We start from the raw sequence: 15,279 nt of genomic DNA on the forward strand, positions 1-15,279 counted from the left end.
TATCAGTATAAACTCATGAATTTTTATTTTATTCAATGCTTTTAATTCATTAGTATAATTATTTATTTCAGTGCTTAAATTGTTCCAGCTTTGGCCATTGTGAACCACTTCAAGCTAGAGGAGAGATAGGAAATCTAGAAGGAGATGGAGTTGGGTAAATGCCCTTCCCCTTTGGGGAAATGAGGCTCTGGACTTATATCCTCAAGAGAAAGTCCCATTATGGGGATGGGTATGGACATATTTCAAAATGATTATTTTTCTTCTCGCCATGCCAGACACATAAGATTTTATTTGGCTATTTACTGTGAGACCTCAGAATGTTTTCATTCACATGCTAACACACACTCAGCCTCTGACAAGCAATTTAAATTACTATTTAGGTGTTCCTCTCCAATTATGGCTCCAGGGGCTTTTGTTCTAGATAATTCTATCTCACTTCTGTCTCTGTATTTTCCTCTCTTTATATTTTGGAATAGCAGTCTGTCATGCAACCTTGAGTCTATGATGGGTCCAAGAAAAGTTGTTCAGAGTTTTCTTGTTGTAAGGATGGGAGTGACAACTTCGGAGATTTTGACGTATCAGAGCTGAAACCTGAGTCTGTGAATTGACTTTCTTTTAAAATTTTATTGAAGACTTAATTTTGTTACGGTAGTTTTAGGTTTACATCATAATTGAGAGGAAGAGACAGAGATTCCCCATATACCTCTGACCCCTAATGGGTGCTTACCTATTATCAACATCATTTACCAGATTTGTTACCAATTGAATTGTATACTTAATATCCAGGTGCTTTAATGTATTTAAATTATTTATCACAAAAACAACAAATACAATATATGAAGGGAATAAAAGAACAGGTGAATCAAATATGAGTATACTTCCTATCTTTTGTTTTCCTTTTCCCTCCTAAATGTGAATGCATTTTTAGATATAAAAATAAACTTTTTATAAAAAAAAATAAGCACACAAACACTATAGTGCAGCTCCTTTTACTGTCTCCATTTTACAAATGAGTCAGTCCAGAGGACAGTCCTGTGCTCATCGTGCTGGATATTGGGTCACAAAAAAAGATGATAGGGAGGAAAAAGGTAATTGCATTAAGTAATGCAAAACATTAACTACAATAACAAATCCTCCTGCTTTGTAAACTTGACTTTTTCTCATAAGTGTTGAGCTTCCTTTACTTAATTTGAGTGTAAAGAAATAAATTTAAACTGAAACAGTCAAATTTGACAAAATGCTAAAGCCTAAACAACTTTTGAATAAGCTGATACTCTCACAACACTTAAAAATTATACGATCACATTGTTACCTACTTGTTTTGATCAAGTTAAAGAATGGAATCATAGAAGTTGATAAAATATAGTACAATTCAATATTAAACCCAAGAAATTTGTTGACTTGGTGAACCTTGTACAAACATACCACATTATCAATAGATTAATCAATTGATTATCTTAGCTAATTTTTAATATACAATGGCTCAAACAATTCCAACAGAATTTCAAGGAAGGGAAATAAATTGAGCCATAGTAAACTGAGTTTTCTGTTTTTATCTATGTTAACAGGTCTAATCGTGGCTAAATGTAAGGATGGTTAAATATTAACTTCAGTTAAATTCAAAATGAATTTTACTTTATTGTAATGTCAGAAGCTTCTAATGTCAACTTAAAAAATAACCTACAATTTTTATTTATATAAATTTTCAAATCTCTTTCATTGCATACTTTTTATTTGGATTCCTTCCATCCATATTTTACAACAGTAAGATTATCTCATAGTAATATTATAATACAAATTTATCTTTGTTTTAACTTTTTGTGAACTTTCACCTAGAATTCAAGTATACTTTGCTCTTTCAAATTCCTTCACTTAGCAAATCTTATTGTCTGGAAATAACATCTGGATGTAAAGGAAAAGAGGAAGTTTAATTTTTTACTACTTCTGTTAAGACAGTATTTGTTTTGAAACAAGGAATGAGAAGCAGATATCTTAAGTTATGATATTGGTTCCAAGAATCTATTGAGGGAAATGTTTGTTACATAAGACATTGCTTGTTTTTGTTTTGTTTTGACAGTATAGTAATTGAGGAAAAGACACTAGACAAGGGGTCAAAGGTTTTAGTTGGGTTACTTACTAGGTTTGTCAAATTATACAAATCATTGAAAATACTTTGGGACTTAGTTTATTCATTTATAATAACCTTACATTATTAGGGCTGGTTTTTGTTTGTTTTGAGAGAGAGAGAGCGCAAGAGACAGAGAGAGAGAGAGAGCAGGAGCAGGGGGGATGGGCAGAGGGACAGGAAGAAGCAGACTCCCCTCCCTGCTGAGTAGGGAGCCAGATGCGGGGCTCAATTCCAGGACCCTGAGATCATGATCTGAGCTGAAGGCAGACGCTTAACTGACTGAGCCATCCAGATATCCTGTTAGGGTTTTTATATAAAATATTGTCTAGCTATCAATTTCTGATTGGATGTTTCACAACCTTCTAGCTAAACACAAAGTCAAAAACTGAAAACCTCAAAACATTGAAAAATAAAAATAAGGTAGAGGTATTAAGTTGGTGGTCTTTAGATATCCTTCCAAATCAATTTTTCTGTTATATGATGTTTAATGGTCTAACAACATTGCAATTTCTTTTTTTTTTTTAGATTTTATTTATTTATTTGAGAGAGAGAGAATGAGAGATAGAGAGCATGAGAGGGAAGAGGGTCAGAGGGAGAAGCAGACTCCCTGCTGAGCAGGGAGCCCGATGTGGGACTCGATCCCAGGACTCCAGGATCATGACCTGAGCCGAAGGCAGTCGCTTAACCAACTGAGCCACCCAGGCGCCCAACATTGCAATTTCTTAGGGCTGCATTTAACCTTATTGTGTGCTATTATGATCCTTTAACAAAATTTCAGCTGATATTTGGTTGACTTGTAAATCAATTTGAACTGGGTCATTTTCTTCTTTTTTTAAAATTTAATTTAATTTTTTATTATCTTTATTTTTTATTAAGATCTAATATTTATTTGTTTCAGGGGTACAGGTCTGTGATTCATCAGTCTTACACAATTCACAGTGCTCACCATAGCACATACCCTCCCCAATGTCCATCACCCAGCCACCCCATCCCTCCCACCCCCCACCACTCCAGCAACCCTCAGTTTGTTTCCTGAGATTAAGAGTCTCTTATAGTTTGTCTCCCTCTCTGGTTTCATCTTGCATTTTCTTAAAAACTTTGATACATACATTCTAAAAAAGGTGTATGTGTGTAATTTCAAGTATTTCTGTAAAATTTTAAGCTGAGGATATTATTTGGTATTACATTAACAGCAGGATTTATTCAAATAATTTTCAATAACAAAATGGTATGGTATGTTCAAATTATCCTAATGTTCATCTAACTATAGGCTTATGGATAAGAAATGTTTTAGAGTTTATATGCATGATTCTCTGAATCGAAGCAACTAAAGTAGACTTAATACTTGGGGATTTCCTTCTGTACTATAATTTGAATGCATTTAGACATAATATGATTTCTGAGGAAGCTATTATGAAATATAGCATTAAAATTTCACTGGCTTTCTGTTTCCAACCAAGTCAGATCAATTGGTATAGAAATTATTCTTCTCTGTAAAACAACTAAAAAACTGGATGAAATAAGACAGCTCTTTTCAGACTTTGGACAGCCAGCAGTGAAAGACTGTGCTCACTGAGAGAAGGGGAATGAATAAGGTGAGTTCTACACTTACCCTAGCTTTCTGGCTAAAAAATTTTTTTGGCCTGCAGCAGAAGGATATGGACGGTGCTACACCTGGAAGTTAACTATTCTTTTCACAGCAAGTGCTTTCCTGAAAAGAGATCTGAGTGGCACACCTCTATGACTACCACCATCCACACCTTAGACATTGTAGTTCTATTGTTCCATAGATGTTCATCGAGCAGCTCCACGTAGGTCTTTCTTTTGAAGGGGAACTTAGAAGAGAGGGCTTAGTGAACTAACTGCAGACTCTGTCATTGAGGTTGGTTTTGGGGCCCACACCAGTACTGTCTCCCTCCACCACTATCCATTCTAAATCCTCCTCATTCTTAGGTTTTATCTGCATGTCTTGTTGGCTTACCTGTTGGTGTGAGCCAAACTGTCATTCCTGAAGAATCTCAGTTCTTGGAAACTATTCACTTTTTAGGCATGTGTCCATTCAGTTATAATTGGGCAAAGGAGTCCCAAGAGAGACTCAAGTGGATCAACTGAGTTTTACACATTTTTTCCCATTTTGTAAAAGCAGCACTACCTCTTCTTTGTGATCAAGGTAAATTATTCCTTCCAAGATTTTGACTCCCTTTCTCACTTGCTGGTTTCCAAGCAAGAGAAGTTCAAAATGCCCAAGGGACAGCCTCAGCTTATAGTTCAAAAAGACCCTCACTATGTCTTTTGGCAAGGTTTCACCCTTCTTTTAGGGATCAGAACCTCTAATTGTACAGAAACCAGAGATGTGGGATGAGAACCACAAATTCCCCCAGTGAGTCATTGGGAGTGAGGGTGAGTGGAACTACTGGTACTTCCACCCTTTGGTTCCTGGACACACAGTGTCTTCTAGAGAAATAGCCACATAGAGTTTTTAGCTGTAGTTCATATACTGTATTCTGAAGGGTATTCTACCATTCTTGAAGCTATTGCCTCTGAGCTGGAGCTTTAGCTGCAGGTTCAGCAGGGTCACTCCAATGTTTATTACAGCAACTGGTATGGTATGTCACAAAACCAATGGATCTCATAAATGTGGGCCGACTTTTTCAACACTTTCATTGTGAAATGGGTGCCCTGGTCAAATGCTTTGTTTTGCAGGATTCTAGGCTTGTGAATTTGGCACTCTGTAAACCCATGGATAATGGTCCTGGCTCAAGTTCTACAGGCAGAGACAGTGAGACTATACCTGCAAGTGCATTTTTTTGTGAGGAAGAATTGCTTTTCCAGCATGGGAGAGGCCAAAAAGAATAAACTTACCACCAAGCAATGAGTTGGCCTACTTGAGGAAAAGTGCCATATAGGGGACTCAGTGTTAGTGTTTATTGCCAACAAGTTGGACATTGAGACATGGCAGTGGCTAAATTGGCTTTATTAAATGGGGTTCATGCTGGTGGTCCAATATGAAACCTAGGTTTCTACCACTGTGGCAAATCTGTTTGCTCATCATGCTAGTTCTGGGGTGGCCAATGGGAAAATATGGCTCATATCAACTGGCAAGTTCATTGTTCGGTGGTTCTTCCATGACAGGTACTTTCTAAGATATGTTAATATGTGACAGTAAACTCTTGGCACTTTGGGCACGTTACCATATGTCCACCCATATGTTTCCACTTCAGAAGTCTTTGTGTCCAATATTCCAGTGTTTTCCTTCCACATTCCTGGCCAGCTGGCCAGGCTTCTGGTCATGTTCCAGAAATTTATGTATAGTTTTCATCTCAGCCACCTTCTCTTTCCACAAAGTGGTTGCCAGATGCACCATTTAAAGTCTGTCCGTTGGGAATGTTTTCCTTATCATTGTCTCTCAAAGCCACCCTTGCATGTGGCTACAATTCAGCTGCCATTCATTTTTGACTTATACCTATATACTGACTTGAACTATCTGAAATGCATATAGATCCAGATAGATCAATCTGAAAGCATTTTTCCTTCTTTTTTTCAGCTGGACCTATAGAACACTCCCACCCTCATGCCTATAGATAGGAACTAAATGTGGGGTGCTGGTGCAACTCTATGGGGTAAAATGGGGTCTGAGCTGTCTACTCATGTATTCTTTTAATGGTCTACTGCTTACAATATCTGTATTTATGACTTGGTTCATTTACTCCCTTGTTTTGATGGAATGCAGCATCCAGAAGCTTCAAGAACAAGTGCAAAGGAGATAAATTTTTTAGAAATTTCATGTATAATTTGATGCCTTTATTGTCTCCTTGCACTTGATTGATATTTTGACTAGAAGAGTGTTCTAAGTTGGAAATCATTTTCCTTCAGAATTTGGAGGCGTTTGTTTCTTCATTTTAGCTTCCAGTGATCTATGAGAATTCTGAAACCAAATTCCTGATCCCTTGTATGTGTATTTCCCTGATGATTAGTGATGTTGAGCACTTTTTCATGTTCCTGTTGGCCATCTGTATGTCTTCTTAGGAAAAATGTCTATTCAGATCCTCTGCCCATTTTTTAATTGGATGTTTTTGGCTATTGAATTATAGAATTCTTTATATATTTTGGATATTAACCTCTTAACAGGTATATGATTTGCAAATTTTCTCCAATTCTGTAGGTTGCCTTTTCATTTTTTTAACTGTTTTTTTTTTTCTTTTCTGTGCAGAAACTTTTTAATTTGATGTAGTTTCACTTTGTTTTTGATGTCAAATCCAAACTCCTCTCCAGACTGATGTCAAAGAGATTTTTCACTGGGGTGCCTGGCCAGCTCAGTTGCTGGAGCCTGTGACTCTTGATCTCAGGGTCATGAGTTTGAGTCCCATGTTGGGTATGGAGATTACTTAAAAAAATCTTGAAGGGGAACCTGGGTGGCTCAGTTGTTAAGCGTCTGCCTTCGGTTCAGGTCATGATCCCAGGGTCCTGGGATGAAGCCTCGCATTGGGCTCCCTGCTCGGCAGGAAGCCTGCTTCTCCCTCTCCCACTCCCCCTGCTTGTGTTCCCTCTCTTACTGTCCCTCTCTCTGTCAAATAAATTAATTAAATCTTTTAAAAAAATTTTTTTAAATTTTAAAAATCTTTAATAAGAAGAGCTTTTCATCTATGCTTTTTTCTGGGAGTTTTATGGTTTGTGTCTTCATCTTTTTTAAGAACAGAAATTTTTAATTTTGGTGAAGTCAGATTTTCCCATTTCTTATCATTTATGCTTTTTGTGTGACCTATATATAAGGTCTTTTTCTTTTAACATATGCTGTATTATTTGTTTCAGAGGTACAGGTCTGTGATTCAACAGTCTTGTATTAAAGAAGGCACATTCTGCATGGAGCACTGGATGTTATATACAAGCAATGAATCATGGAACACTACATCAAAAACTAATGATGTAATGTATGGTGATTAACATAATAATAATAATAATAATAATAATAATAATAAGGTCTTTGCTCCAAAGTGAGTTTCTTCTAAAATTTTATAGTAACAGCTTTTACATTATGTCCATGATCCATTTCAAGGTAATTTTTGTTTATAATGTAAGGATCAAGTGGGGTTTTTTTCCCCCACACATATATATGGTGTTGATCAGTTTGTTGAAATGACTACCTTAGCCCCACTGACACTTTACATTGGTACTTTTGTCAAAAATCAATTGTCCATAATAGGTATGCTTATTTCTGGACCATATTCTGTTCCTGTGTCACTATGCCTATAGTTTTTGCCAATATCATACCATCTTGATTATTATATCTTCACAAGCTTTTCCACAAAAAGAACTGTAAGTCATGGGCAAATTCTATCAATCTTCTAAGAAAGAAATATCAATGTTATGCAAATAAAAATTAAAAAAGGAAAAAACACTAACTTGTTTTATGGAACCAGCATAATCCTTTTATTATAACCTAACAAAGGCACTACAAAAAAATTACCAGTATTAATTATAAATACAGATGCAAAACATCCTTAACAAAATAGTAGCAAATTGAATTCACCAGTATAATCTTAGTTAACAAATTCGGTTTGGGTTTTTTGTTTTGTTTTGTTTTTTAGCACTTCAAAAAATGCCATTTCATGGTGTTCTAGCTTATGTTGTTTCTTAGGAGAAGTTGGCAAACTATTTTTGTTTATAAGAAGTGATTCTTTTACTCAGACATTTTTTTCTGGTTTTTGCTTTGTTACAGTTTGATTATGATGTGACTTGATCTCATATTCTCTGTTTATGTAGCTTAGAGTTCACTAAACTTTTGAATCTGAGTTTATAGTTTTTATCAAATTTAGAAAATTTTGGCCATAATTTTTTCAAAACTTTTTAATGCCCCTTTATATCTCTCCTCTTCATCTAAAACTCCTATTAAAAGTATATTATTTGAAAATCATATATCTGATATGGGGTTAATATCCAAAATATATAAAGAACTTCTACAACTCAACACCAGAAAAACACAAACAATCTGATTAAAAAATGGGCATAGGACCTGAAAAGACACTCTTTCAGAGAAGACATATAGGTGGCCAACAGACACATGAAAAGATACTCAACATCACTAATCATAAGGAAAATGCAAATGAAATAGAACCACAATGAAATATCACCTTATGTTGTCTGAATGACTAGAATCAAAAGACAAAATATTAGTGTTGGCAAAGATGTGGAGAAAAAGGAACACTTATGCACTGTTGGTGAGAATATAAGTTGATGGGGCCACTATGGATAACTTTATGGAGGTTCCACAAAAAGTTTAAAATAGAAATGCCATACAGTTCCACTACTGTATATTCACCCACAGAAAACAAAATCACTAATTTGAAAAACTATATATGCCCCAATATTTATTGACCCATTATTTACAATAGCCACGATATGGAAGCAACCTAAATGTCCATTGATAGATGAATGGATAAAGATGTTGTATATGTACACACACACACACACACACACACACACACACACACACACACACACACACACACACACGTACTGGAATATTATGCAACCATTTAAAGGATGGGATCATGTCATTTAAGACAACATGGGTGGACCTAGATAATATTATGTTACATGAAATAAGTCAGACTGAGAAAGACAAATACCATATGATTTCACTCATGTGGAATCTGAAAAACAAAACAGATGAATAAACAAATAGAATCAGACCTATAAATACAGATGAGAAACTTATGGTTGCCAGAGGGGAAGAAAGGTGGAGGGATGGGCAAAATGGCTTAAGAGGAGTGGGGAATACAGGCCTTCACCTATGGAATGAATACAGCACAGGAATAAAAGACACAGCATAAGGAATATAGTCAATGATATTGTAATAGCATTGTTTGGTGACAGGTGATGGCTACACTTGTGGAGAATATAGCATAACATGTAGAGAAGTTGAATTGCTGTTATACACCTGGAACTAATGTAACATTGTGTCAACTATATTCAAATTTATTTGTTTATTTTTAAGATTTTATTTATTTGTCAGAGAGAGAGAGAGAGGGAGAGAGCACAAGCAGGGGGAGTGGCAGGCAGAGGCAGAGGGAGAAGCAGACTCCCCGCTGAGCAGGGAGCCCGATGTGGGACTCGATCCCAGGACCCTGGGATCATGACCCGAACTCAAGGCAGATGCTTAACTGACTGAGCCACCCAGGCGTCCCTATATTCAAATTTTAAAAATTAAGTATATTAGACTACTTGATTTTACCTCAAGTCACAGAGGTTTCAATCATTTTTTACCTCTGTGCTTCAGTTAGGATAGTTTTTATTACCATGTGCTCAAGGTCACTGGTCATTTTTTCAATAGTTTTTCAACTGCTCTTAATCCCACCCAAATGAGTTTTTCATTTCCAATCTTGTATTTTTCACCTCTAAAAATTCCATTTGTGTCTTTAGAAAATAATTTTTATATTTTCCATTTCTTATCTCATTATGTTCAAGTTTTGCTTTAAATTTTTGAACATACATGTAATACTGATTTTAAAGTCCTTGTTTGTTAATTCCATTATGCCTTTGTTTTTGTCTTTCTCCTGAATAATATTGCTCTGGGTTCTATGTCCTGTTTTGCTACCTTTCTCATGTCTTGTAACTTTTTGAAGATATGAATGTTACACTTGTGAATGCTGGTTTTTGTTGTCTTCCTTTAAAGAGTGTTAAAGTTGTTTTGAAAAAAAAGTTGATTTACTTTTTTGTCTTTGTAGTTCTAAAATAGCCTTTACTTTAGGACTAGAGTAACATTATAGAGGCATGGCCTTTTAGGATTCAGTACTGAATTCCTGTGTGTTCAGTGAGAGGTCTTTCTGATATAGTAGGGATTTTAATATCTCTCAGCAATGTATGAGGCCAGAATACTTTAGATTATAGTTATTCTTTGATTTTCCTTTGCTTGGTATGGAGTTTAACCCTAAGCAGATTTATATTAAGTGAAAGACTTAATGGGAGTCCTATTCAGATTGCTGGTGTGCTTTCTCTAAAATTTCCTCCTTTTTGGTACTTTATTTACAAATTCCAGATGCCTAGCCCTTCCCATCTCCAATCCCCATCTCTTAATTAAGTCAAACCTCTGTGCTGTAGTTGGGATCCCCCTCTGTGCACCAGGGCTCAGAAAGCATCTTTAGGCATAAAGCCAGGGTAAATAAGGGGCTCACCTTTTCCATTTTTCTTCTTTAAGGGATAAGTCTTGCCACCCCTGTTAGCTGATATTGAAAAACAGTTGTTTTATTTATTTTTCCCAGTTGTCTAATTGTATATGGTTAGAGAGTAAGTCTAGTTCCAGATATTCCATCATGGCCTTAAGTGGAATTGCTTTTGCACTCAGTTCTGGTCCTAGGGACATATTCTCAATGTGGAATTTGGTTTAATCATCTAAAACAGAGGGGCTGGAACTGCTTAATATTGCAGATTACTGGGATTTATTTAGCATCAGGAAAAGCCATAATGTTGCAGTTTCAACAAGTTTATTGCTCAATTCTTGCACACTCAAGTGGAAAACCTGTACCTCCCTAAAATAGGGAATCCTCACTGTATTTCAAAAATTTCTTGGAGAGGGGCTCCTGGGATCGAGCTCTGCATCGGGCTCCCTGCTCGGTGGGAAGCCTGCTTCTTCTCCCTCTCCTTCTACTGCTTCCCCTGTTTGTGTTCTCTCACTCTCTCAGCAAAATAAATAAAATCTTTTAAAAAAATTTCTTGGAGAGCTTTTAAATGCATTCATACCTGGGCCCCCCTTTGGAATATAGCAAGCATTTAAAAATATTGCTTGAATGAAATAATGAATGTATGAATGATTATATCCCTAAGACTAGGGGATTTCAATGACTTCAGAATTAACTCTCAACAAATATAGCCAGATTTCATGAGTCAAATTTTGCTAGGACAGATTAAATATTTGCTTATATTATTAATATATTTTTCTATAATAATAATTATTAAATGAAGGAAAAGCATATATAATTTGGAAATTCTAAACATCTGCCAGCTTACTTCTATTGTTTATCTTAGTACCTGAATTGACCCAAATTGCACTTGAATTTTCAGATTCACTTGTTTTCTGTCCTAGTGTTGCTTTGCTCAAGTGTCCATTTATGCTTTGGTTTACTCTCCATATTTTCATAGAATTCTTACCTATTTTCTTTTCCCCAAATATTAACAATACTTGCTATGAAGCTCTAACCCTCAGTGGGTGTCACCTTTATTTGTATTCTTAGGGCAGTTATAAGCAAGTGATTTAGTGCTGGGTTGTGTGTTATGTTGTACTTTATTTTTTACATAATTTATAAGGCTTTTGTTCATCCCAAACAGCAGGCTCTTTGAAAGCAGGAATCATGGTTTCTTCTTACTCTACATAGCTCCCAACCTGGAGGAGTGCTCAGTAGGGCAGCTCAAGGAAAACTTGTCAGATAACTGGCTGTTTCTTAAAACTGCAATTGGAAGTCTATAAGGCATTTTCTGGATGTCTCTTTTTTTAGGAGTATTTTTTTTTCTGGAGTATCTGAGATATGAGAAAAGCTAGTTCTCCAGCTTTAGTATAAGCCCACTTATTACTGTAGAAGATAAAAAATTTTTGGTTTGTATAGTTATAAGCATGGGTATTATGTGATAATACGTCAAAGTAATATTTTGGTAGAATATTACTTTACATTAATGTAAAAATTGTGTCATGTTCTCAGAAGCATACTTGAGATAATCATCCTAAGCTTGAAAAATATCCACTTTATTTTAATGTGACAGTGTTAATATATTTGGCTGCACTCTAGCATCTCCCTTGGGCTGAAAACATGTTGAACATTTTAAAACATTTTAGTTTTCTAACCTGTAAACAACAACAACAAAATGTTTAATTCCCTAGGGAGACATTTTATTTCTGAAGTTTCATGAACTACTCTGCTTTCTCCTCAGGGCCCACAGCACTTAAGTGGCTAGTGCTATATAATCTATAATGTGGGGTAAATATGAGATAAGGAGATTCAAAGTGATTATTTGCTCATTCATTTCTCTTCTCTCTCTCTCTCTCACACACACACACACACACACACACACACAGGAAGAGTCAACATGACTTGACATTGAAAGTATATATATGGACCTTGTTTTTTGGGAGCTTACAATTTTTTGAGCGATCTCTTATTAAGAGATGAAGTGCATGAGATCAAAACTAGAGGTTTAAATCACATGTGACTAGTGCAAAAATTCCATAGTCAGATAGAGGCAGGGAGAGTATTTCTGGCTTTACTTAACAGTGAAGATTTAATGGAAGAATTGGCTGGCTCTTGGGAAACAGAAGTGAAAAGAAAGCCAGTCTGTATGTTTATTATCAAATCTGTAAGAATGCAGGAACATGTACTGATGACAATAATCTATACTTAGGAATCAGTCCAGATGTGTTTTTCCCTAGCAGCTTGTCTGAAACTATATAATGGTGTGCATTTTTCTTGGAGAGGGTCTATATAATCATTTTCTAGAAAGTATAGGTATCTGTACTGATGTTTTTATATGAAGAACATAGTGTCTTTGTGGTTTTAAAGACAACTGTGAAATAAAATTGTTTCACCTGCCAAAAAAAAAAAAAAGGTGAAGAGAAAAATTCCTTCCAGAGGTTGCACTGTAGTAGTGAAGGAAGGGCATGGTAAAGGAGGTGCTTTAACAATATTTAACTGGCAGTAGATTGAAAACTGTATTGGTAAAAGTGGTTGCAAACACAGCTGTTATGTAAAATAAGGAGAGAGCATCAGCAGGAACAGCAATGTTGAATTGGGTTAGATTCCATAATTAGAAATAGAATTTACAATTTAATGGTTCTAGCTGTTGACAGAGAGGTAGACTTACCAGCAGCAGATTTAAGACTTAGATTCAGATGTATTCAGATATATTCAGCAGATTCAGACTCAGATTCTTAAGTATCTGGGAGTGTGGTTGTACCATCAACAAAAATAAGGGAAAGACTTATACTGGAACAGAAGTTGGGTCCAAGTATACACCAAATTCTTACAGGGAGAACATCTCGGAGACAGAAGTAAAGGAAAAGTGGATTCTTTGATTTGAGGAACGAAGAGGAGGAAATGGGATGAAGTTTCGATCAGATGAATTCAGTCTTATTAGTAAGATTGTGGCAAAGTCATCTGAGAGTCGATGGAGATAAAAAGGTTTAACCCTGTATGAGTATTACTGATTTTTCTTTTGGCCTCAGGCATCAGTATGGCTTGGTTTGGCATTTTTACTGATCTTCTCTTTATTTAAATGTTGATAATTCTGTTCATCAGGGGATTTTCAGCATTAATTTTGATGTTTTTAAAAATAATGCATTAAACATTACTTATCATAATCACTGAGTTCTTTGACAACGAATTAAATTTTGCATCTGAGGCACTTGCCTTTATCCTAGTCCCAGCCTGGATAAAAAGCATGATTTCAGCATTGGAATGGATAGCAATTCATGCATAATAAATTAGCATATTATATGAGCACATGTTCCAAATGAACTTTAGGTAGAATAGGATTTTTAAAAATTGTGCTAAGGATTTGGGGGGCAAAGCGCGGCCCCGCGAGCAGTTGCGGCGGGAGAGCCGCGGGCGGAGAGCTTGACTCGCGGGCTCCGGCGCTGCCTGCTTCCCCGCCGCCGCGCACAGCCATGTCCGAGGAGAAGCCCAAGGAGGGCGTGAAGACAGAGAACGACCACATCAACCTGAAGGTGGCCGGGCAGGACGGTTCCGTGGTCCACTTCAAAATCAAGGGACACACCCCGCTGAGCAAGCTGATGAAGGCTTACTGCGAGAGGCAGGGCTTATCAATGAGACAGATTAGATTCAGGTTTGATGGGCAGCCAGTTAACGAAACAGACACCGCCGCACAGCTGGAGATGGAGGACGAAGACACCATCGACGTGTTCCAGCAGCAGACGGGGGGCTCCTGGCAGAGCGGCTGTCTCTGTCCCCTCCGTGTCGTCCCTGCATCTGCTGAAGAGTGAACAAGTGACCATACCCATCACAACGGAGTCTGCGGAAACCTGGGGACAGTCACCAAAATTACCTCCCTCTCTTTGACATTTTGTGAGGGCAACTCAGAACTCTGTCTGCAGGGGGGAGCCTGCAGCTGGAAGCGGGCCAGTCACACTTGTCTTTGTTGGGGTGAAGTGAGTTGTGAGGGTTTTTGGGTTTGTTTTTGCTTTCATTTTTGTTTTTTCTCCCCTCTAACTTTGCCCCCAAACTTGTGGTCTGAATGTCCACTTTTAGTCTAGATGGGGATCTGACCCCAGGGGTTGATCTCCGCCCCTGCACCACTTATTCCAGTGGATAGCTCACGGCACCACAGTGGGGGTGCTTCTGTTGGACAAGTTTTGGGGGCGGTTTGGGGATGGGAGACAGACTTTTACTATTTTGTATGGCACAGGTTTTTTAAATGCTAAATATTGCATTTCAGGATATGGTAAAGTTGAAGGGAAAATACTGGAATGCTTTTTAAAAGGGAAAATAAGCAGGTCCTTCAGTAACGTGGCCTTGGGCATCAGCACTCACTGCCTGGAGCCTGGGGCTGCAGAAACGGGCCTTTCCCCTTAATAGAGAAGAAAGCAGTCCCCATGCGTCTCACTTGGTCATAGTGTGGCCTCAGATTTCTCCTCCTCTAATTGTGGTCTCTCTATAAAAAAGCAAGATTCAGTATTGCTGAATTTGCACTTGTTTTTGTGTGAAAGTCCTGGTTCAGAGTATGTTGGAACCCATGGAAAGGTGACTCCGTGTCGCCCTCACGGATTTGGGCTGTGCTGCTTTCCAAATAGGTATGGGACTTACGCTTTAGTATATGATTTCAGTTCTGTGAAATGTTTTGGGATCTGTACCAGTTAAACTGATAGTTTTCCTTCTGTCTTTGTCCTCCTTTCCTTCTGTCTTTCCTTCTGTCTTTGTGTATGGACCCCACTGCTGCCTTGTTCTAGTCACAGAGCATGACCATGACCGTCATCTCTTGCTTGCCTGAAATCTTGCTGAAGGTGTTCGCATTTCCTTTGTGTTTTGCTGTTCCGGCATGCGTGGGATGTCTGCTGGCTCTGTTCTGCTTATTCACCAATTTGTACATTATCTGTTGTCCTTTGCTACTGTAAACGGTAAATATAGTTGGTATTCTGTCAAAAAAAATTGTGC

The 15,279-nt window shown here is 37.2% G+C and overlaps 1 protein-coding gene across 1 annotated transcript; it reads left to right on the top strand.

Annotated features, from left to right (window-relative positions):
* Window positions 1-13,775: 13,775 nt before the first annotated feature.
* Window positions 13,776-14,154, top strand: LOC113925109 (small ubiquitin-related modifier 3-like). Its single transcript, XM_035726248.1, has one exon. It carries the CDS (start codon window positions 13,776-13,778, stop codon window positions 14,109-14,111), a length of 336 nt encoding a protein of 111 aa, XP_035582141.1. The 3' UTR covers window positions 14,112-14,154.
* The last annotated feature ends 1,125 nt before the right edge of the window (window positions 14,155-15,279 follow it).

Source organism: Zalophus californianus, chromosome 2, assembly GCF_009762305.2.
Source record: "Zalophus californianus isolate mZalCal1 chromosome 2, mZalCal1.pri.v2, whole genome shotgun sequence".
In the NCBI taxonomy this organism is placed as follows: domain Eukaryota; kingdom Metazoa; phylum Chordata; class Mammalia; order Carnivora; family Otariidae; genus Zalophus; species Zalophus californianus.

Excerpts from the sequence above, each read along its gene's own strand:
- LOC113925109 (XM_035726248.1), top strand. The coding sequence starts at position 13,776 with ATGTCCGAGGAGAAGCCCAAGGAGGGCGTGAAGACAGAGAACGACCAC.